This window comes from Equus asinus, chromosome 24 (assembly GCF_041296235.1).
Source record: "Equus asinus isolate D_3611 breed Donkey chromosome 24, EquAss-T2T_v2, whole genome shotgun sequence".
Taxonomy (NCBI): Eukaryota; Metazoa; Chordata; class Mammalia; order Perissodactyla; family Equidae; genus Equus; species Equus asinus.
This window is the reverse complement of record NC_091813.1, coordinates 43,316,416-43,338,667: the sequence shown is the minus strand read 5'-3', so window position 1 is coordinate 43,338,667 and position 22,252 is coordinate 43,316,416. Positions and strand designations below refer to the sequence as shown.

At 39.5% G+C, this 22,252-nt stretch overlaps 1 protein-coding gene across 3 annotated transcripts in view; it reads left to right on the top strand.

Annotated features, from left to right (window-relative positions):
- Nucleotides 1-447: 447 nt before the first annotated feature.
- The window catches only part of PDSS2 (decaprenyl diphosphate synthase subunit 2), a 269,187-nt gene continuing 247,382 nt past the window's right edge, over nucleotides 448-22,252 (top strand). For all 3 annotated transcript variants that reach the window (XR_006519200.2, XM_044757198.2, XM_014868397.3), the window contains exon 1: nucleotides 448-1,029. Coding sequence is in view for 2 of the 3 variants with exons in the window: in XM_044757198.2 (XP_044613133.1) it covers nucleotides 734-1,029 (296 nt within the window). In the remaining variant the exon portion in view is untranslated. The remainder of the gene's footprint in view (nucleotides 1,030-22,252) is intronic.

Here is a 22,252-nt window from a genome sequence, read left to right as displayed (position 1 = left end):
GGGGCCGCGCTCACGCCGCTCCACTACCACGGCCAGGGGCTAGCGGCGGGCAGCTACGAGAGGCATTCCAGAGGAGCGGGCGCCTCCGCCTGCCGCCCTTCCTTCCGCGGGAGCTGGGGGCCAGGGAAAGAGAGTTGGTGGACACCGACCCTCGCTCGTGACACAAACATTTGTATGTCCACTCTGTGCTGGGCGCTGGGCATGCTCTCATAAACCAGACTCCGCCCAGACTCCAGAGGCTGGAGAACCGCTCCGCGCCGCCCTGCGTCCCTCGCAATTGCGATCCTCGCAGGCCTGCACTGGGGCGTGTTAGGTGGGAGGAGCTGAGGCCTTCACCCTACCCCTCACCTTCCGGGGTTCACCTCCAAAGCCCCGCCCCTCTGGGGCGTTCACGACTGCGCCGTAAAGCAAAGAACATTTGCTCCTGAACAGCCCGCCCCTATCTTTACGGCAGGCCGCTTTCCACGCCTCCAATATGGCGTCCTCCATTTAGGCAGGGGCCGTGGTTTCTACCCAGATGGCCGGGGACGGTGCTGAGCCGGGGCTGTTGTGTATCTAGCCCATGCTGCAGAAAGCTGCAGTGAAAGTTCCTTTCTATTCTCGGCTCCAGGAACCCACCCCGCTCTGAGGCGCTGCTTCTAACTAGTCCCTGCAAGTTCCTCCTCTGCCCCTGGTTTGTTCCCCGCGCCACCTCCGGACACCCCCAGGTCCCTGACACTGTCAGACTCAAACTATGAGCCTTCGGCAGCGGCTGTTTCGCTTGCCCCGTAATCTCGGGGCCTCGGGTTCCCCGCGTCGCCTGTGGTGGTCCCCGTCCCTCGACACCATCTCCTTGGTGGGCTCCTGGCGTGGTCAGTCTTCCAGGTCCCCAGCCCACTGGAACCAAGTGGTGTCAGAGGCAGAGAAGATCGTGGGCTATCCCACGTCCTTTATGAGCCTCCGTTGCCTGCTGAGCGACGAACTCAGCAACATCGCTATGCAGGTGCGGAAGCTGGTGGGGACTCAGCACCCTCTGCTTACCACAGCCAGGTGAGCTACTCTCTGTCCCGCTGACGCTGGCACCCACTCTAGTCCTTTTTCCTGGCCGACACACCCTTCCTCGCTCATACTGGCTCCCTGCTTGTCTCTTTTTACTCCTTCCTTTCCTCAGCCTTCTTAGACTTTCGATGTTGTCTCTAGTTGACTACGCTCACCTTAACCTTCTCTCTTCATTTGCTCAGCCGAACGGATTCGTGATTCTCTTTTGAGAAACACTTGTACCCTTTTCGCGTTTTTGCTTCTTGACTATTGAGAGCGAAGATACCTCAGGGATTTGTGGAGAAATCGAGTAGGGATGAGGATTTGAGTCACTTTCTAGAAATGGTCTTTTAATAATGAGATAGATTCATTTTCCGTTTCGCCCTATTTAAGAGGTCATCTCCAGAAAGAATGTGGAGGGGGAGATAGGCTGGAGGTAGGCAGTTCTTTTCGACGAACCAGGCTTGAAGTAGGAATTTATCCGGTCAGTAGTCATTATCCTCTTGGGATTTTTATCACTTATGCTGGTCTACTACACTGTGAAACTTGCCGTTAGGATTTTAGGGACCACAACTTTTGTTTCCACTTAAAAAAACCCACCGTTTTATTTGTAAATGATTTTATACATACTGAAAAGTTGCAAGAGTAAAAATAATACAAAGAACACACTTGTATACCCTTTAATCAGATTCACCTATTATGTACATATGTATACTATTCACATGTATATGTAAAATTTATATATACACATACGCACATATATATTTCCTGAATCATTTGAGGGTAGATTGCGTGCATCGTGATCCTTTACCCCTAAATACTTCATTGTGTGTTTCCTAAGTATAGGGATATTCTTTACATAACTACATTACAGTAATCAATTCAGGCACATTTAATATTGATACAATACTTTTATTTAATCTACCATTGATATTCCAATTTTGTTAATTGACCCAATAATGTCCTTTATAGCATTCTCTCCTCTCTAGTACAGGATCCAGCCTGGGATCAGGTATTGCATTTAGTTGCCATGTCTCCTTCTTTTGGGAACATTTCCACAGCTCTTCTTCGCTTTTATGACTAGAGCAGTGGTTCTCAAATGGGGCTGTTTTGCCCCCTAGGGAGCATCTGGCAGGGTATGGAGATGTAGTCACAAGGGGCATGCTACTGGCATTTAGTAGGTAGAGGCCAGGGATGCTGTTAAACACTGCAATGCACAATACAGCCCTAAGTGAAGAATTATGTGCCCCAAAATGTGTACCAAGATGGAGAAACCCTGGACAAAAATTATCTTTTTTTCTGTTTCTTTTTTTAAATTAAACTTTTATTTTGAGATAACTATAGATTCACATGCAGTTGGAAGAAGTAATACAGAGAGATCCGATGTACCCTTTATGCAGTTTTTCTCAATGGTAACATCTTGCACTACTATAGTACAATATCACAAGCAGGACATTGACACTGATATAGTCATGATGCAGAACATTTCCATCACTGCAAGGATCCCTCACTTGCCCTTTTTATAGCCACCCCCATTTCCTTGCCCACCCCCTTGCTATAATTTTCTATGAGACACCTGTCACTTCTTTGTTACTACAAAAGTTACCAAATAGCAATAGTAAAGTGATTTTATTTCTTGGTGTTGTTCCCAGTTATCAGGAATGTCATCTTATGAGTGGGCTAAACTTGTCCTGTAGCTGGAATGTTAGTTCTCCAGAGATTCTGGATGATACACACTCAAAACACACACACATATATGTTTTAAAGCTTAACAATGAAACTGATGAGTTTAAGAACTCAATTTAAGAACTATGACTTTACCAATCCTGTTGAAGCTATCTGTGTATTCCCCAGTCCATCTGCCTGACCCCCACTGTTCTGGATTTTGTGTTTATTTTTCCTTTTTAAAATTACATGAGTGTTTCCCTAAAAAATAGCATGTTTAATTTTGCTCAGTTTTGAGATTTATAACTATGGTAGTTTATTGCATATAATCTGCTATGACTTGGTTTTTTTTTTATTCATCATTGTTTCTAAGGTTCATCCATGTTGTATTTAACTGTACTTCATTAGTTTTTCACTGGTGTATGAAATCCTGTTGTGTGAATATGCCACAATCTTCTTTCACTCAGAATTTGGGTTGTTTGCATTTTTTGGTGTTATGACAAATGCTACTGTGAATATGCTCGCACGTGTCTCCTGGTGTACTTGTCTTGAGAGAGTAGATACAGGAATGTATGCACATGTTCAGCTTTAGTAGATAATACCAAGTGTTTTCCAAGGTATGTATACCAGTTTATACTCCCAGAGCAGTGTCTGAGTTCAGGTTACTCTGTTCTCACAGCACTAGAACCATCCGGCTTCTTAATTTTTTTTTTGCAGAAGATTAGCCCTGAGCTAACATCCACCACCAATCCTCCTCTTTTTGCTGGGGAAGATTGGCCCTGAGCTAACATGCATGCCCATCTTCCTATATATATAAAATACATGTGGGATGCCTGCCACAGTATGGCTTGATAAGCAGTGCATTGGTCCGTGCCTAGGATCCGAACTGGTGAACCCCAGGCTACTGAAGTGAAGCACATAAACTTAACTGCTGTGCCACCGGCCAGCTCCCGAAGTTTCTTCATTTTTGCTAATCAGATAGTGGGTCTGTCTGTGTGTAGTGGGAACCGTAGTGTTAGTGGTGAGGGTTGTGGTAGTATATTGCATTGTGCGTATTGTAGTCTTTGTAACAAAGCATTGAAGTTAAAAGTGCAGAGCTAGAAAGACCCTTATTGATGAGTATCTTCTGAGAATTGCAGTTCATCTGCTTAGTTGCCAGAGCATCAAATGGGGTCTTGGAGAAGATCCCTTCTGAAGCCACCAGAGACACACTGGGTGAAAGCTTGTAAGACTAATTGCTCTGAAACTTTCCTGATTGGAGCCTGCCCTGCCTACCTAGTCCCATACTACAGTGAAAGAATTGGAGAGGAACAAAATAAGTTTCAGCAAAGCTGTTGTGGTAACATATATGAATTGCTTTAGTTTATAAGAAAAGAAAGAGTGAATCCGCATATAGTTTTATTACATTTGCTTTGATAGTGTGTTGCAAATTATTGAAACAGTCTAAACTCACAGGCAGCCAATGAATAAAAACCTTTGAAGGAGGGAGTTGTGTATATTTCTGTCTTAGCAAAGGAGCAGGCATTTGATCCATTGGGTAGGAAGACTGTGGTTATTGTAAATTATAGCTGAAAACATGGATTAAGTAGCTATATTTTTTCAAATGCTATACACCTTGCTTTGTTGAAATATTGTCAGCAAAGCATTGGTAATTAAGAGGAAGGTGCTGTCACTCAGCGTATTAGCCAGAGGACTCAAAGACCCCTTGTAGTTGATTTAGTTAGCACCATAGAAAACCAGACGTGGTAAATTCTTTTACGGTTCCATCTGACATTCTGAGTTTCTATTTACTTAAGTCAGTAAAGAACCCCTTGGGTTATTTTACTTTTTGGGTAAATCTATACAGTACGTTAGGGATGAATCATGTCTAATAGCCCTAAAATGTAGATGAATGGTAGCATTTTTGGCAAACAGCAAGAGGAAAAAAAGGAAATCACTGTAATTTATTATTCACTAACTTCTCTTTTTTACATAAGCCATCCCATCAATTCCATCAAGAAAAGGAAAAGAGCCTAGAAGTATACTCTTTAACAGTTTAATTCAGAAGTGAGATCAAGTTTAAAACCTTGAGATTTGGGGAGATAATTATCGTATTACTAGGTACAATGTAGCATTTATCTGATTTTTTACCTTTGTCGTCTAGATTTTCTAGGATCTTTCTGTTTTAAGTTCCAGTTAGAAAAAATAATTCTCAATTAATTAATTCAATGTTTATTGAAGCTTATGGAGGAATATAAAGAAGTCTAAAACATGGACCATTTCCCTTGTTGAAGAGACATTGTGTTGGACACATATATATATCAATATCTAACAGAAGCAAGTAAATGACTTGTGGCTAATGAATAGTGGAGATATATTAGCTATTACGTTTAGAGATACTGAAGTGTCCTGGAATACTAGAGAACCTTTCATGAAGAAATTGGAGTGTCATTAGGATGAATGGATCGAAATTACCTGGATAATATTTTAGTGTGGTGATAGTATATTACACATTGTTTCCTTCATGGTTCTTTTTTCTCCTTCCTTCCTCTGGCTGCCATACCTCTACTAGGTATAGGGAGGACCTTAAAAAAAGGATAAGCAGTGCAATAAAGTAAAATGAGCAGCATGAAATGGAGCTAGAATAGCTAAAACAATTTTGGGGAAAAAAAGTGGGAGAAACATTCTACCTAATGTTAAGTCTTATATATATAACTTCATTGATCAAGATGGTGTTGTATTGGCAGAGGAACAGACAGATCAATAGAACAGAATAGAGACCTAGAAATAGACCAACACAAACACAGCCAATTAATTCTTGACAAAGGTGCAAAAGCGTTTCAGTGGAGGGAGAAAAGTCTTTTCAACAAATGGTGCTGAACAATTGGATATCTAGGGCCTGGCCCCGTGGCCAAGTTGTTAAGTTCACGCGCTCCACTGCAGGCAGCTCAGTGTTTCGTTGATTCGAATCCTGGGCGCGGACATGGCACTGCTCATCAAACCACGCTGAGGCAGCGTCCCACATGCCACAACTAGAAGGACCCACAACGAAGAATATACAACTATGTACCGGGGGGCTTTGGGGAGAAAAGGAAAAAATAAAATAAAATCTTTAAAAAAAAAAAAGAAGCTTGACCTAAATTTCACATCATATTAAAAAAAAATGTAAAACGAATCATTGTGAAATCAATGTAAATGGATTTAAATGTGAAATGCAAATGGATTTAAATGTGAAATACAAACCTATAAAACTTTTAGAGGAAAACATAGGAGAACATTTTTGGGACCTAGGGTTAGGTAAACAGTTTGTAGATCTGACACCAAAAACCCATTACATAAGAGAAAAAAATTGATAATTGGATTTCATTAAAATTAAAAACTTTGCTCTGCAGAAGACCTTGTTAATAGGATGAAAAGAGGAGCCACAGACAAGGAGAAAATATTTCCAAGTTACTTATCTGAAGAAGGACTTGTGTCTGGAATATGTAAAGAACTCTCTAAACTCAGTGGTAAGAAAACAAAAAGTACATTTAGAAAATGGACAAAAAGAGCCTATAAAGATGGCAAGTAAACAAATAAAAAGATGGCAAGTAAGCATATGAAACATTATTAGCCATTAGAAAAATGTAAATTCAAATCATGACAAGATTCTGCTACATACCTATTAGAATGGCTAAAATAAAAAGTACTGACAATTTGAAGTCCTGGTGAAGATGCACAGAAACTAGATTTCTCATACATTGCTGATGGGAATGTAAAAATGGTACAGCCACTCTGGATAACAGGTTGGCAGTTTCTTATAAAATTAAACATACAACCCAGGAATTATACTCTTGAACACATATCCCAAAGAAATAAAAACTTCTGTCAAAATGTATACACGAATGTTTATAGCAGCCTTATTTGTAATAGCCAAAAAACTGGAAACAACCCAGATGTCATTCAATGGTGAATGGTTGAACAAACTGTGTTTCGTCCATACAATGAAATGCTACTCAACAATGAAAAGAAATGAACTGTTTATTCACACAGCAACTTGGGTGAATCTCACAAGAATTATGCTGAATGAAAAAAGTCAATCACCTTCCTCAAAAAATTAAAAATAGAATTACCATATCATGAAACAATTTTGCTTCTGGGTATATAGCTGAAGGAATTGAAAGCAAGGTCTCAAGAGATATTTGTTCTCCCATGTTCATGGCAGCATTATTCACAATAGCCAAGAGGTGGAAGCAACCCAGATGTCCATTGATAGATCAATGGATAAACAAGATGTGGTATATATGTATAATGGAATATTATTCAACCTTAAAAAGTAAGGAAATTCTGGCGCATGTTACAACATGAATGAACCTTGAGGACGTTATGCTAAATGAAATAAGCTAGTCACAAAAAGACAAATACTGTATGATTCCATTTATATGAGGTATCTAGAGTAGTCACATTCAGAGAAACAGAATGTAAAATTGTGGTTGCCAGGGGCTGGAAGGAGGGGGAAATGGGATTTGTTGTTTAGTGGGTATAGAGTTTCGGTTTTGCAAGATGAAAAAGCTCTGGAGATTGGTTGCAGAACAGTGTGAATATACTTAACACTACTGGACTGTGCAGTTAAAAATGGTTAAGATGATAAATTTTATGTATGTTTTACCATAATTAAAGAAAAAGTCAATCTCGAAAGTTTATATACTGTATGATTCCTTTTTTTTTTTTTTGCTGAGGAAGACTCACTCTGAGCTAACATCTGTGCCAGTCTTCCTCTATTTTGTATGTGGGTTGCTGCCACAGCATGGCCACTGATGAGTGGTGTAGGTCCATGCCTGGGAACAAAACCCAGGCCGCTGAAGTGGAGCACACCAAACTTAACCACTAGGCCATGGGCCAGCCCCTGTTTGATTCCTTTTTTACAGCATTCTTAAAATGACAAAACTATAGAGATGGAGAACAGATTAGTGTTTGCTAGAATCAGAGATAGTGTGGGGAGCAGGGAGGGATGTAAATACAAAGAGGTATTTTGTGGTGATGGAACGGTTTGATGTTTTGATTCTAATGGTGGTTACATGAATCTATACACGTGATAAAGTAGCATAGAACTATATACACCTACACACACAAATGAATGCATCTTAAAAAAACGTGCTGAAAATGGATTAAGGTCTGTAGTTTTGTTAGCACTAATGTACCACTGCTAATTTTTTTGGTTTTGATAGCGTACTACAGCTCTATATTGGAGGGAGTTGGATGAAGGATACATAGGACTCTGTACTATTTTTGCAACTTTCTGTGACTCTATAATTATTTCATTATTTTGAAAAGCTAAAAAAAATCATTTGAATCGAGAGTGAAGGGGAGTGGAGTGAATGAATGAACGGCACACAAATGCACAGTAGGCTGGGGAAACAGTAGACCTGTGGTTCTAGCTTCATCTTCAGCAGGTGACAGTGTAACTGTAGGCGAGTCATTCCATCTCTCTGGGCTTTAGTTTCCTAAGCAATGAAGTAAGGAGTTTGACTAAATGATTTCCAAAGGTGTTGCCAATTCTAGACTACCGTAGAAATTAGTGTTGTCACTGAATATGGCAAGTAAGGGAGCTATTATCCGTCCTTCGTGTACTATTTACTGACTGTCAAGAACTTAAATGCTTTTAATAATCATATGGAGGATACTTAATTGTTTCAAAGGTGATGAGTAATACTTTTTTTTTTAATATATAGAATTGGTTAAATTTTTGTTGTTTCAGCATAGCTGATTTCACTGAGCAATGTGGCTTTATTTGTTTTCATTGATTATTCTTGACAGATTTGGCTCTTAGGATTAAATTTTCTTAAATACTCTTTTGACTTTTGCCCTCAAAACAATCTGATCTCTACTTCAGATTTAGATAGATGGGATTAATTTAGTATCCATTTATTGGTGACAAATTATGACGTTTAGTCTCTCTCTTAGGGAGTATTGATTCCTTGGTAGAGACTTTCTGTTCCTGACTGAGTTCGCTACAGTTACTTAGCTACTTAAGAAGCCTTATTAATCTTTTTTGCATGGTAAAATTCTTCAGAGCTCTTTGAATTTATTATTAGAAATTTAATTTTAGTCTCTTCTATGTTTATGAAAGACCCTTTCTAGATTCAGTTCTGTAATTACTGACTGAAAACCTACATTGCTCATGAAGGACTTTTTCTTGGATGACTCGGAGAAAATTATAAATTTTAATTCATTCCACAAATGTTTGAGGTGCTCTGGGCATGGGGTGTACAAACAAGAATAAGACGTAGTTGCTGCCCTTCAGGAGTTCATGGGAGACAGTATAGTGAGCATGTGCTCTGGAGTCAGACTGTTCAGATTCATATCCTGGCTCTACCACTGTGTGATCTCAGGCAATTTACTTAATCTCTCTGTACCTTACTCTCCTCATTTGTAAAATGAGAATAATAATAGTACCTATATCTTAGAGTTTTATCAAGATTAAATGGGTAAAAATAGGTAAAGTTCTTAGAACAGTACCTGGCACATAGAAAGTATCCATAAGTTAGCAGTTATCATTATTATTAGAAATTCATTTTAGTGAGGAGACATGCAAATAGTCAAGAGGATCTTGGGATAAATGCTATAGTATGTGTGAACAATATGCTGTAGAGACAGAGAGGTGAAAAAGTCTTTCTCTACAGAAAATTGAAGACTTTCAAATGTGAGATGACATAAGAGTTGGGTCATGTTGGATGAGAAGGAAATGACCAGGGCAGGGAAAGCAGTTAAGGTACAAGGAATTGCTTAGCCAAGTGTAAGGAAGTAGTAGTTTGGTGTGAGCTGAACATGGGATGGAATGGGATAAGGCAAAAAGGACAGGTTGGGAATGTCTGCGTCTGCCAAGGTAGAGTAGCTAATGCTAGACTCACCCTTCCACTATAAATAGTAGAAAACTGGATAAATATGTGAAACGACTATATTCCGATTAGAGCACAGGAACACAGGGTTGTGAACACTTTTAGAGGGAAAACAACTGAGTTGACAACTGTGATCACTCTGGCTTTCTGCTGGGAGATACTGTCCAAATAGCAGCACAGAGAGGGGGAACTCAAGCAGAGGATGGCAGTGCTGCTGAGTTGAGGAGACAGATCAGATTTTGGAGAGGCTGAGGCAGCTGGAAATTGTGGGACAGAATATAGAAGAAGAGGGAGCATGTAGAGAAAGGCTCCAGAAATCTAGCATTTACCGAAATGATTTCAAGATTTCCTACCAAGCTACAATAAGGAAGACCGTGTGGGATTGGTGTGAAGATAGACATATACATCAGTATAACCAAATGGAGAGTTCCAAAATGGACCCACATGTATATTGTCAATCGATTTTTGACAAAGGTAGCAAGGTAATCCAATGGGTAAAAGATAGTATTTTCAGCAAATCGTGCTGGGGAAAAAAAAAGAACCTTAATCCTTACCTCATACCATAACGAACAGTTACCTTGAAATGGACCTTGTACCTATACATGAAAATTAAATTATAAAGATTAAGTAGTAGAGAACTGAATAGAAATGCCTTTTTGAAAGCTGGCTTTCGCGGCTGTGGAGCTTGTGGATTTCAGAAAAGAAAAACTAGAGCAGGAAGACCTGGCAGAAGATTGCTATGGCCTTTTCATTTCTCCTCCCTTGCTCCCAGCTTTACTGAGGTAAAATTGTCAAGTAAATTTATTTAAAGTGTACACTGATTAGTGGTGTTGAGCACCTTTTCATGCACTTAATGGCCATTTGTATGTTTTCTTTGGAAAAATGTCTTTTCAGATCGTTTTCTTGTATTTTCTTTTTTCTTTTTTTTTAAAGATTAGCACCTGAGTTAACATCTGTTGCCATTCTTCTTCATGTTTATTTATTTATTTATTTATTTATTTTTCTTCTTCTTCTCCCCAAAGCCCCCCAGTACATAAATGTATATATCGTAGTTGTGGTCCTTCTGGTTGTGCTATGTGGGACGCTGCCTCAGCATGGCCTCCCTTTGCTCATATTTTTGTTGGATTATTTGGGGTTTTTTGATATTGAGATATATGGTTTGTAAATATCTTCTCCCATTCTGTAGGTTGCTTTTTCATTTTTGTTGATTGTTTCCTTTGCTGTACAGAAGCTTTTTAGTTTGATGTAGTCCCACTTATTTATTTTTGCTTTTATTGCCTTGGTTTTTGGTGTGATATCCAAAAAATCATTGCCAAGACCAATATCAGGGAGCTTTTTGCTTGTTTTCTTCTAGGAGTTTTACCGTTTCAGGTATTATATTTAAGTTTTTAATCTATTTCAAGTTCATTTTTGTGAATGGTGTAAGATAGGGGTGCCGTTTCATTCTTCCGTTCCTTTCTTCTTTCAGCAGCTAGTTAAGTGTGTCTCTTAATGGCTAGGTCCTGTGCTTATTATTAGGGGTTGCAAAGAACACCAGATACTGAACTGCTTCCCCTTACTCCTCACCAGGATTTATATTCAAATAAGGGAAATAGGTGTATAAAATAATAAGTGCAATAAAATGTTACACGTGTTGGGCTAAAAATGTTTCCAAGTAAAATGAAGATACAAAGAATAGAGTGGTCCAGTGAGCAGGGGGCTAATGAATCATGAAAGTCTTGAGCAGGCCCTGATGGCCTAGTAGCTAAAGTTTGGCATGCTCCATTTTGGCAGCCCTGATTTGGTTCCCGGGTGCTGAACCACACCACTTGTCTGTCAGTAGCCATGCTGTGGTGGTGACTCACATAGAAGAACTAGAAGGACTTACAACTAGAATGTACAACTGTGTACTGGGGCTTTGGGGAGAGAACAAAAAAGAGAGAGAGAGGAAGATTGGCAACAGATGTTAGCTCAGAGAGTATCTTTCCCAACAAAAAACAAATAAAGTCTCAATGAGATGATTTGAGTTGAATATTGAAAATTGAGAAGGTGTTCTTGAGGGTAGAGGAGGATGAAGGTGGGGTATGAACGTAGGCAGTGGTGGTGGAGGTGATGGAGATGAAGTGGAAAGAATGGATTCAAGTTACATTTGTGAAGTGGAGTTGACAGGACTTGGTAATTTTGAGAGCAGATTTTAGGCAAGTTGCGTAATTTAATATATTGAGATACCATTAACTGACAGAGGGCATACAGGAGGAGACGCATGTTTGGGTGCAGAGTATAGTGGGTAATTTTGTGTTTGTGGCATGTGGATATGTCTAAAGTGCAGTTAGGAATGGGTCACGTGCTCCTAGGGAGGTAGACACTGGAGCTAGGGTTGGAAAGGAGTGTAGAATTACAGTTGTGCACTGCATAATGACATTTCAGCCAACCGCATATATGACAGTGGTGCCATAAGACTAGTATCATAGAGCCTAGGTATGTAAGGCTATACCATCTGAGTTTGTGTAAGTGCACTCTATCATGTTCACACGGCAATGAAATTGCCTAACAATGTGTTTCTCAGAACATATACCTGTCGTTAAGCGACACATGACTGTATATGAGTGTTGTTTAGTTGCAAGCAAAGAAACTCATTTTGGATTACTTAAGCAAAAATAGGAAATTTGTTGGAAGGACGCTAGGTAGATCACAGTTTTGAAGAGGGAGTTAAAAAATCAGGCCTTAGGGAGAATGGGAACTGGGGAAGCTCTAAGGGATATCAGTAGCAGGAATTTACGGATAGTTTAGTTCCTCTACAGTACAGCACTGTTGTCAGGAAGTTTTGGCTGTAGCTGCCTTTCATCCTTCTGTGGCTCCTCAAGGCTCAAATTCCCATCAGAGAGGACCTATTCAGCCTTTCTTTCATCTTATACATAATGTAGATCAAAAGGTGTACTATGATTGGCCCTGCCTGGGCCATTGGCCACTCCTTTGGTCATCTGTGGGGTAAACTGTTGTATTTCAGGCCTACTGAGACCTCACAGAATAAGAGAAATGAATTCTGTGAAAAGAAAAGTGAGATGTTGTTATGAGACAAAGGGGGACAGGTTCTGGGCAGGACACCCTTGCTTGAATTTGCTGCCCGCCCTCCCTGCTTTCTTACTGAATAGATATTTTAAAAGATGCCTCCACCTAAAATGATGTAATTAATCACTCATACTAAAAACATACCACCTCCCCAAAGAAATAACTCATTATCAAGTCTTGAGTGATATTCAATCTTCTTCTAATTGTATTGTGACCCAGTTTTTATATTCTTCAACCTGTGGGCTAAATGGTAAATTTGCCCACTACTATTATACCTATATGGGCAGAAGAAGTAGTAAGGCAGAGGAAACACCAAGAACTATTGACCCACCATGGCAGAGACTGCTGGTTGCCTTTCTCAACTTTGATGCTCTTTCTACCTTGGAAAAGAGATGTGGCTCTATGACTAATTTCTGGCCAAAAAAAGATACTGGTGGAAGTATATGGAATTTCTGGGAAGTCTCCTAAAGGGAGGGGGCCTACCCTTCTCTGTCCCTTCTTTTATCCTTCTACTTTGAATACTGATGTGGTATCTGGAGCTCTAGAAGCCATTTTTGACCATGAGGATGAGTGCCACACCCTATGGATGGTAGACTAGAGAGTGTGAAGGAACATGACATCTTTGTGGAGTTTCCACACAGTTCTGGGTTACCCTCTCCAGACTTCTTGGTTTTTTTGGTGAGGAAAATTGGCCCTGAGCTAACATCTGTGACAATCTTCCTCTATTTTGTATGTGGGACGCTGCCACAGCATGGCTTAATGAACAGTGTGTACATCCCCGCCGAGGATCCAAACTGGCAAACCCTGGGCCATCGAAGTGTAGTGCACAAACTCAACCACTATGTCACTGGGCCGGCCCCTCAGACTTCTTTTACATAAGAAAGAAATACACTGCTTATTGCTTAAACTGTTGTTTTGAGTTTTATGTCATAATCAGTGATACCTGATCCTAGCTAATATACACATCAAATAAAGAATTTGCATTATTTCTGCAAATGGCTATGACTCCAGCTTGTCAAGGTTCTTTGCCTCATGGGTTGATTCATATCTTCATCCTGAAGGGTTATGCCATTGATGGCCTAGCCTATATAGAATTGCAGTATCTTTCATTGTACGTTATTACGGAAGCACTCCAGAGCGTTTCCTGCATGCCATCTATATTCCTCCTGGCTCACATTATATGCCAGTATCCATATGCCCTCTTGGTAGCTGATATATCACTCTATTTAAGCATCTCTTTTGTCCTTTCTGTCAATGATGAGCCAGGTAGCACGCTCAGCTTCCAGTTCAGACACACCATTATTGTGTTTCTTTATGGAAGCATTCTTGGGCACAAAAGTTTATAGCAACTGCCAGGCTTAGAGACAGGTAGCAAACTTCTGAGAGATCATTAATTGTAGTTGTGAGAAATGTCACATCCATTACCCAACTGGAAGAATGCTGGTTTAGCTCATAATCTGCATTTTGCAGCAATAGCCCAGCCTCCCAACACGGTAACTCCCAGCTGAAGCCTTGCTTATGTTGTTGTAGGCTATGTTACCATTGTGTGGGCCAGGCTGCTTCTGAAAGATGGGTGGGGTACGTGTTAAGATTAAAGAAGCCCTGGGTCACTAGCCAGTTGCCTTACTTTTGCTGGGAATTGATTTTATTTATCAGAGGCAGTGTTGAATAGGGTACCATGCTAGAACACAAGTAAGACCTAGATGGTAGTGTCGGTAGCAGCCTGACAGGGAAATCATATCCAAACACAGAATAAAGATCTCTTCTGAAGAGAACGAATTGCTCATCTCTCCAGGATGAAAACGGTCACTGGAGTTCATCCTTTATGAGGTAAGTGGTTTATTGGAAGGAGGATATCATCTAGAGACACTTAGCAATGACAGCCATTGTGTCAGCCTTGGTGGGAGGAAATCCCTGTTGTTGAGCACATGTGTAGCCACCATTACCTGCCACCACTACTGCTTTGTCAAGTGCTGAGTTGACTAGATAAGGAGAGTAGCCCCCTTTGTCAATAACAGTCACCCTGTGCATCTGCTTATTAAGAGCCTCTTCTTAGTGGGGGTATTTTTGTTGAGAAGTCACATGGAACACAGATATTCTCAGATGCTGGTCCCATTCTCAGAGATTTATCCAAATATCCATTCCCCAAACCACCTTGTCACTAGTCATCTGAATGTGTTCCTTCCTTGTCCTGATCATTCAGCCAGTCTATTAGAAATGCCAGAAATTGGCATGTAGATTCTGACCTCAGGCCTCATATTATTTCCAGGCAAAGTGAGTAATGAGATGCACTGCTTTAGGTCCTCCCTGTAGAGAGGATTTCTCTTCTCGGCTTATTCTCAGGATCACCCCTGGATGGAGTTGTCATGTAACAATAGTACTCTTGCAGCTCGTGCCAATGTGTTGTTCAGGTCTTTCTGTAACCAGGGAGGAATTTTGCCCCCTCAGTCCTAAACTCACTAGTCGTGGGGTACTCCTCATGAAGCCATAGGTGCAGCTTGAGGGAGAGGTGGCATGTAGCAGGGCACAGGACGCTCCTAGGGAGTGTAAGTGATCTGATATGCAACTGAAATGTGCCTTCACATCCTGTTTGGGCCTACGCTTGTTTTTCTTGATCATGGCCTTCTGGAATTTAGAACTAAAAGCATCCAATAATAATTAATGATGAACTGCTAGTTGCATGGTCACTTAATGTTCTTCTATTCAGTTTTCACCAGAGTCTAATAGCAAGCCAGGATCTGTTTCTCAAAAGGAAATAGTTGCTTCAGTTGCTTGCTGAAAGGGCCATGGCCTTGTTCCAAAACCTTAGGGGGCTGTGCTGTATTCATTGGGGCTTTCACAGGTTCAATACAACATCATTTTAGGTGGAGGCACCTTTTGAGTTGCCTGTACAGTAATAGAGTGGGGGAGGAGGGCAGTATGTACACCTGCTACTCAAGCAAGCGTGCTCCTCCCAGAACCTATACCCCTTTGGCTTATAACATCTCACCTTTCCTTCAGAAATTTTAGAAAATTTCCCCTAGAAAGGCAATGATTCTGATTAGGAAAGGGAATTTGATCAGCGTCTACTTTGCACTTCTTACTGTAATATTCCTTCCTCCTAAGCCAGGGAGCCATTATGGGGACTCTGTCAGTTTGGGGGAATATCTGAAAACTAGAATGTCTTTGGGCTCTCACAATGACGACTCTGAGAAGAGGTTGAGTTAGAACTCCACCCCCTATACCTGACTTTCATAGTCAGTCAGAGTCGTGGACAGGGGGTATTCTTAATTCCTAAGAATTAATGTTCGCTCAGAGCTAGTAGGTAGGAATCGTTAAGAGGATTGTGTATTTCCCTTTTCTGTCAGCTCGTGATTACCTCGGTAAGTGGCCAGAGATCCATTTGGGGAAAGAAAATCTTCCACGAGGGATTTGGCTTCCTCTTCATTCAAGAACTGTGGATCTCAGATTTGGGGGAGAGGCCACGACTCTCCTGTAGTGTCTTGGACCGGTCTCTGTTCACCAGACCTGGAGTTGTTCGTTTTGGGTTATTTAAATCAAAACAGATGTCAGTGGGATGCCTGTTGAATTGAATTCTTGGATCTGATTAATTAGTCGTGGATTTCTGCCTATCACAACAGAGCCTGAGATGACCTAAAATTCCCGTATCCTTGCTGCCTGTTAGGATCACCGTGGCCACTTTGCTTCTGGCAGTTATTGCCACCACCTGGACCCAGCCTCCCCAGGGCTTCTCCTATCGCTTTCTGACTCAGGGAGTCCATTTCAGTTGTCTCTCCCACCAAAATTCTTAGCCCTGGCAACAAGAGCTGCTCAAGTGATTAGTAATGATTGTGGTGTGCCCCTGATCAGTCTATTTCTTGCGTCAAGACTGAAGAGAGAATCTTCTGGGGCCAGTTAGGAGACATAATAACAGCAATATATTATATGAATAAAAGTTTATATAGTTTGAATAGAGAAAAGTGGTGAGAGAATAACATCTTCACCTTAGGCTTCTCTTATTCCAAAGAACTACCACTACAGAACCATTTTCATATTGGGAATCACAGTTTAGTTTCAGTCAAGTACCGTCATCTGTCATAGTAAATTAATGCCAATTAGAATAAGTTTTGTATTCGATTTGTAATTTTATTTATTTTAGTTGTATAAGAACTGTAACCATACAGTGTTTATAATTTTTGTATTTATGCATATTTAAATAATATTTTGATAAAAGTCACTTAAGGGAATACTGGATGACTGAATTTTTACTCTTTAAAAACATTCCATATATTACTTAAGGGTGAGGAATACTGACTAGTCTGTGTTCTTAATTCTGGGCCCAGTTAGTAAGGATGAATTGATCGGAAGGTTTTCTTTAGGCTTTTTGGTGAGGAAGATTGGCCCTGAGCGAATATCTGTTACCAATCTTCCTCTTTTTTTTCCTCCCCAAAGCTCCAGTACATAGTTGTATATCCAAGTCATAAGTCATTCTGGTTCTTCTATGTGGAATGCCGCCACAGCATGGCTTGATAAATGGCGTGTAGGTCTGTGCCCAGGATCCAAACCATCAAACCCCTGGCTGCTGAAGCGGAGTGCATGAACTTAACCATTCCGTCACAGGGCTGGTCCCAGATCATAAGTTTTTAAGTGCTGTAATACTTAATTCTTTGTGCTTAGATTCTAACAAATTAGGTTGGATGCCCACATCTCTCTTCTCATATTGTTCATTACCACGGTATTGCCAACTGCTTTTCAAAATACTGTGTTCTATAATTGTCTCTTCTTTATTCTTCAATAGGATTCAGAATATTTTCATGTGTATGTGTTTTAAACACCTTGGAGGGCCTTTAGTGACCAAAAAATATTCATCTGTGCTTGTGGTTTGAAGAGTTTAATGAATGTTTTTCCAAAAATAGCTACCCTGGAGTACGTTTTTGAAATGAGTATTAGATGTTAACGATTCAGATAGTTGTTTCTGATTTAAAGCTTCTTCAAAGTTCTAGTTACAAATCTTTAGTTTATGGAGTGCAGCTGGATTTGCTTTTCTTCCTATGACTCACCAAAGGCTCCTCCAAGCCTTTCATTTTTTTCTATTTTCGTGTACTGAAACTTCATTTTAACAAATATTTAAAAATAGCTTTAAAAATTACCATTCTCTCAGAATCTCCTTGGAGGGTTATTTCATTTGCTTCGAAGATTTTTATTTTTATTTTTATTTTTTAGCAAACTAAATTGGTTTTACTTCTAAAATTATGAGGCTAGAGATAGGTCTAGTGAACATTATATCATACTCTAAAAACTTAGCAGTAATGTTTTGAATTTTTCAAACATTGATAATTTGCATGAATATATTCTTTGTAATGTTTAATAATTATAGGGGCTTTGTGACAGGTGCTTTCTATATCTTAAATTGTTAAATATCAACAAATAAATGAAATTATTTTATCCTCAGAATAAAAATGGCTTCATGAATCTTCTACTTCAATATTTCTCTCTGACTTTATGCTATTTCTTTTATGTTGCTGTGTATTTAAAAGAAATGTCATTTAGTTTCACAGGGCTAATACTATAGTATATACAAAGCTTTTATTAAAGGCATTTTTATGTAGTTTGATTATTTTTAAGTATTATATATTTTTTCCCATACTTTTTATTCTGTAGTACCCATGATTAAAAACAAGTGTGACAATAGAGTATGCATTGTACAATTTTATGAGGATGTAGAAAGGAGCTCCAGAAACATCTAGAAGTTGGTGGTCCTGGCCCCAGCATTTTAATCTAACTTTTAAAATACTAATCAATACACCTGGTCAACTTAGGAAGAAACTGGGGTGGAGCTTTTCCATCCTGGATGATTTTTACTATTTCATTGGATAAGTTAAAAAATAATGGGGGCCAGCCCTATGGCCCAGTGATTAAGTTTGCGTGCTCCGCTTCGGGGGCCTAGGGTTTCGAGGGCTTGGATCCTGGTTGCAGACATGGCACTGCTTGTCAGGCCATGTTGAGGTGGCATCCCACATAGCACAACGAGAGGCACTCACAACTAGGATCTACAACTATATACCAGGGGACTTTGGGGAGAAGAAGAAGAAGAAGGAGGAGGAGGAGGAGGGGGAGGAGAAGAAAAGATTGGCAACAGGTGTTAGCCCAGGTGCCAATCTTTTTAAAAAAAAACAACAATGTCTTTGATTTTGAATGTATGTTAAAATAGTGGATTCATTTGTTAGATGGTCAGGGTACTGTCTTTTGCCTCGTCGAGGACAATCCTGGGAGCTTTATGGTTTAATTTCCTCCCAAATTAAATTGAGTTTCTGATTATCCATGTGTCAGCCAGTGAAAAATTTCTTTTAAATTCCTAGTAGATGTTGTCCTGCACCCTGTGCTACTTCTGCCACTTGCATTTAGTAGTGGGTTAGGGAATGCAGACTGATTTTAATTTTAAGTTGGAATTCCAACCAGTTTTAGTTTAACTTAATTACAGTGCAAGCATAATATTCTATGAAGAACACTGCCGTTTAGGGAGGCAGTACTATATGAGGCTGTGGATGAGAGTGGGGGTTTGTGAGTTTACCAGTACCTGGACTTGAATTCCAGTGCTGCCGTTTCTTAGCTGTGTGAACTCTAGAGTTCCTTGAGCCTTGTTACCTCATCTGTAAAATAGATGAGATTGTTAGTATTCCTGTCTCACAGGTTTGTAATGAGGATTACATGAGACGACACACTGTAAAATGTTTGGCTTAAGTGCTCAATAAGCATAGCTGTTGTTATCAGCTATCATTTATGCCTAATAATCATTTCTCTGTGATCTAAGGTTAGTCATTTTTATTTTCTTTGCCTAAGTTACTTGAAGGATAGTTTTAGGAACGCACAGAAATATTACAGATGAAAATGATTTGAAAGGTATGCTGCACTGTACAATTATAAGGTGCAAGTGGAGTGTTATGACTTATTTTTAGAAATAGTAGCAGTTGAAGCTGTGTGATATAGTGGAAAGAACATAATTTTAGAAGCAGACTGACCTGGGTTCAGACCTAGCTTATGTTATTTACTAGCTGCCATTTGAGCAAGTTAACTTCTCAGACCTTTTGTTTTCTCATCAGCGAAAATGGGAATAATAGTACTTATCTTGTGGAATAATAATACCTATCTCTTGTGAGGCTTGAATGAAAGACTGAGGCAACACATAGTTTTCTTTCCTTCTTCCTGACTGGAGAATAGGAAATGTCCTTGGCAAAAACGAACATCCTTTCTGAAGCAAAATATAGATTAATTTTGCATTGGAGTTTATTATATTTTCATTAATGAATTGCAAGTAAAATAAGATTGACCAATGGATTAGGAGGATGACTAATGGGTTAGGAGAATGAAGAAAGTAGGGGTTGCTGGTTAATATGTGGCCCTGAATTAGATTTTAGAACTCTTGAAGTGGTTTAGCATTAAAAAAAAGAGTTCAAAATATGAATACAGTTGTTTGCTGTGAATGTGTTATAAACCTAGACAAAGTAGAAAATAGGGAGCTGAGCGTCTCTTACATGGTTGAGAATAATATATGTCAAGAGGTTTTGTGAACTCTAAGTCATTTGAATAATGAATAAAGTATTGCCATTTTTTTACCCTTGCCAAGAATAGGGAGGAGACATCCGGGGGTGGCAGATGTCACAAAACTTTCTTTCTGGGTTTGGTATACTCTTCTCCATGGGTACATTGGCTGCTGTTTAAGCAGCCATTGCTGCTACTGGAACCATGTGAGCACTTAGATGTTTCAATAGTTAGGGGCCTAACAAAAGCGTTTAGGTATGGTGATGCCTACTTTATAGATTATAAGCAAGGTGCCTGCCTCTTTACCAGTCAAATCTTGCAATCTCACTGAATGGCATTTTGGTGAAGTTTCCCTGCAGACAGATATATTCTACCCTTCTATGATGTGGAGTCATAAACTCTTCAGTAGCTTCCCATGTTCTGTGGGATACAGTTTGGTCTATGCATGGCAACACGCCCCTTCCTTCCTTTCTGGTTACTTCTGCCTCTACGCCTTTTCCACCGTAAGCTGTAGCCACAGCAAGTAAACCATCTACATTCATACCTAGTGAGCATTGTTTAACCTTCAGGACTCAAGTGTTAGCTTTTTTGCTAAGCATTCTCTGATTTCTCTAGGATAAATTGCTCGTTCCTCCAACTTACTGTCTCTTCAAAAAATTGGAAGATATGACACCATGGAGCTTGCATTCTCCATGGCCTTGATCAGCTGGTGTCAAGTGGTGGCTGCTTACCTTAGACTGGGCATATGTTGTTCATTTTAAATACAAACAATTATATTTGTCAATTATTCCTCAGTAAAGCTGGAAAAAACAAAAGATTGGGCATATGTTCTCTAGTTCACCATTTGAGATGCTTCAGCTACAGCTGTCTACTTCATGGATTAATTGTCCTGTCTGGATCCTTTATTTTGGACCTCCGATTTAGGTATAAGTGTTTCTAAGACTGAACTTTTTGAAAGAGATGATTTTGCCTTTATATTCCTACTTGACACATAGAAAGCCTTCAGTAAGTATTCACAGAATTGAATTGAGTGGAGTAAAACCTTTCCTAACCAGAAGATTTTGCCCTTTTCCTGACCTTCGCTTTAGTTATTACTTTAAATTAGATTATGGTTTACTTTACAGATTATTCTTCATAGCATAGAGTGTCGTGGTTAAAGATAGTGATCAACTCTCCCTAAAGACAAAGAAAAAAATGCATTTAAATTGTAGCAGGATTGATTAAAATTAGGTAGGAAAACTTTTCCTAGCTATAGCATTTGTTAGGAATAGATTACCATGAGATGCTGTTACTCTCTTTATTTTGATATCTTCCATGGGTTTGGCATACACCTTCTTGAAGACAGAGGGAATAATAACATAAAATTCCTTATGAGTCTGTGCAGTGTACTAGTGAGCGATCAAAATGTTTCAGAAAATTTTGACTATATCTAATATGTAATATGAAAATATATTAGCTTTAAGACATTGTTGACTTAGAATTTGAGGCTAAATTCTAGTCAGCAGGTGTACAACTTCTGCAAGAATGTGAAATTTGTCATTCCATAATTTGCTCCTCTATCAAAGACAGCTATTTTCAAATAACACTTCATACTGTTGGCAAATTCATTACAAATGCAGGAATCAATTCCGGTTTTATATGATTATGATTTATAAAAATAATTTAGATGTAAGCTATCTACAAACCAGTTTTTTAGTAACAATCCTATCTATATCCTCATATTTTGGCATTAGACACGAGTGGCATAAGTTTAAATTCTGGAACCTCCAAGCAGAAATATAAGAAAAGATGGAATTCCATTTAGAATGGAATGGCAAATATTTCTAATTGGGAGGGTCCTCATTTTGATTTCTGCCCTCCTGCCCCCGCCCCTTAACCAAAAACCAAAGCAAAACATCTGGAGTTATTTAGACAGTATAAATGTTCTTAAAAGAATGGATCCTAATCCTAAAACTTTTCTGGTATTGAAAAATGCTTTCAGATAGATAGAATTCACGTGATTCTTAAAAATATCTTTGAATTTATAAAGGCTCCCACAAGTCCTGAGTGCAGAGTTTGGGAGTATTGGGAACCGAGACTGACAGAGTTGTTCATGTGTGTGCTTTAAGAGGAAAGCAATACATTAGTGCACAAGGGTTTTTTCCTTC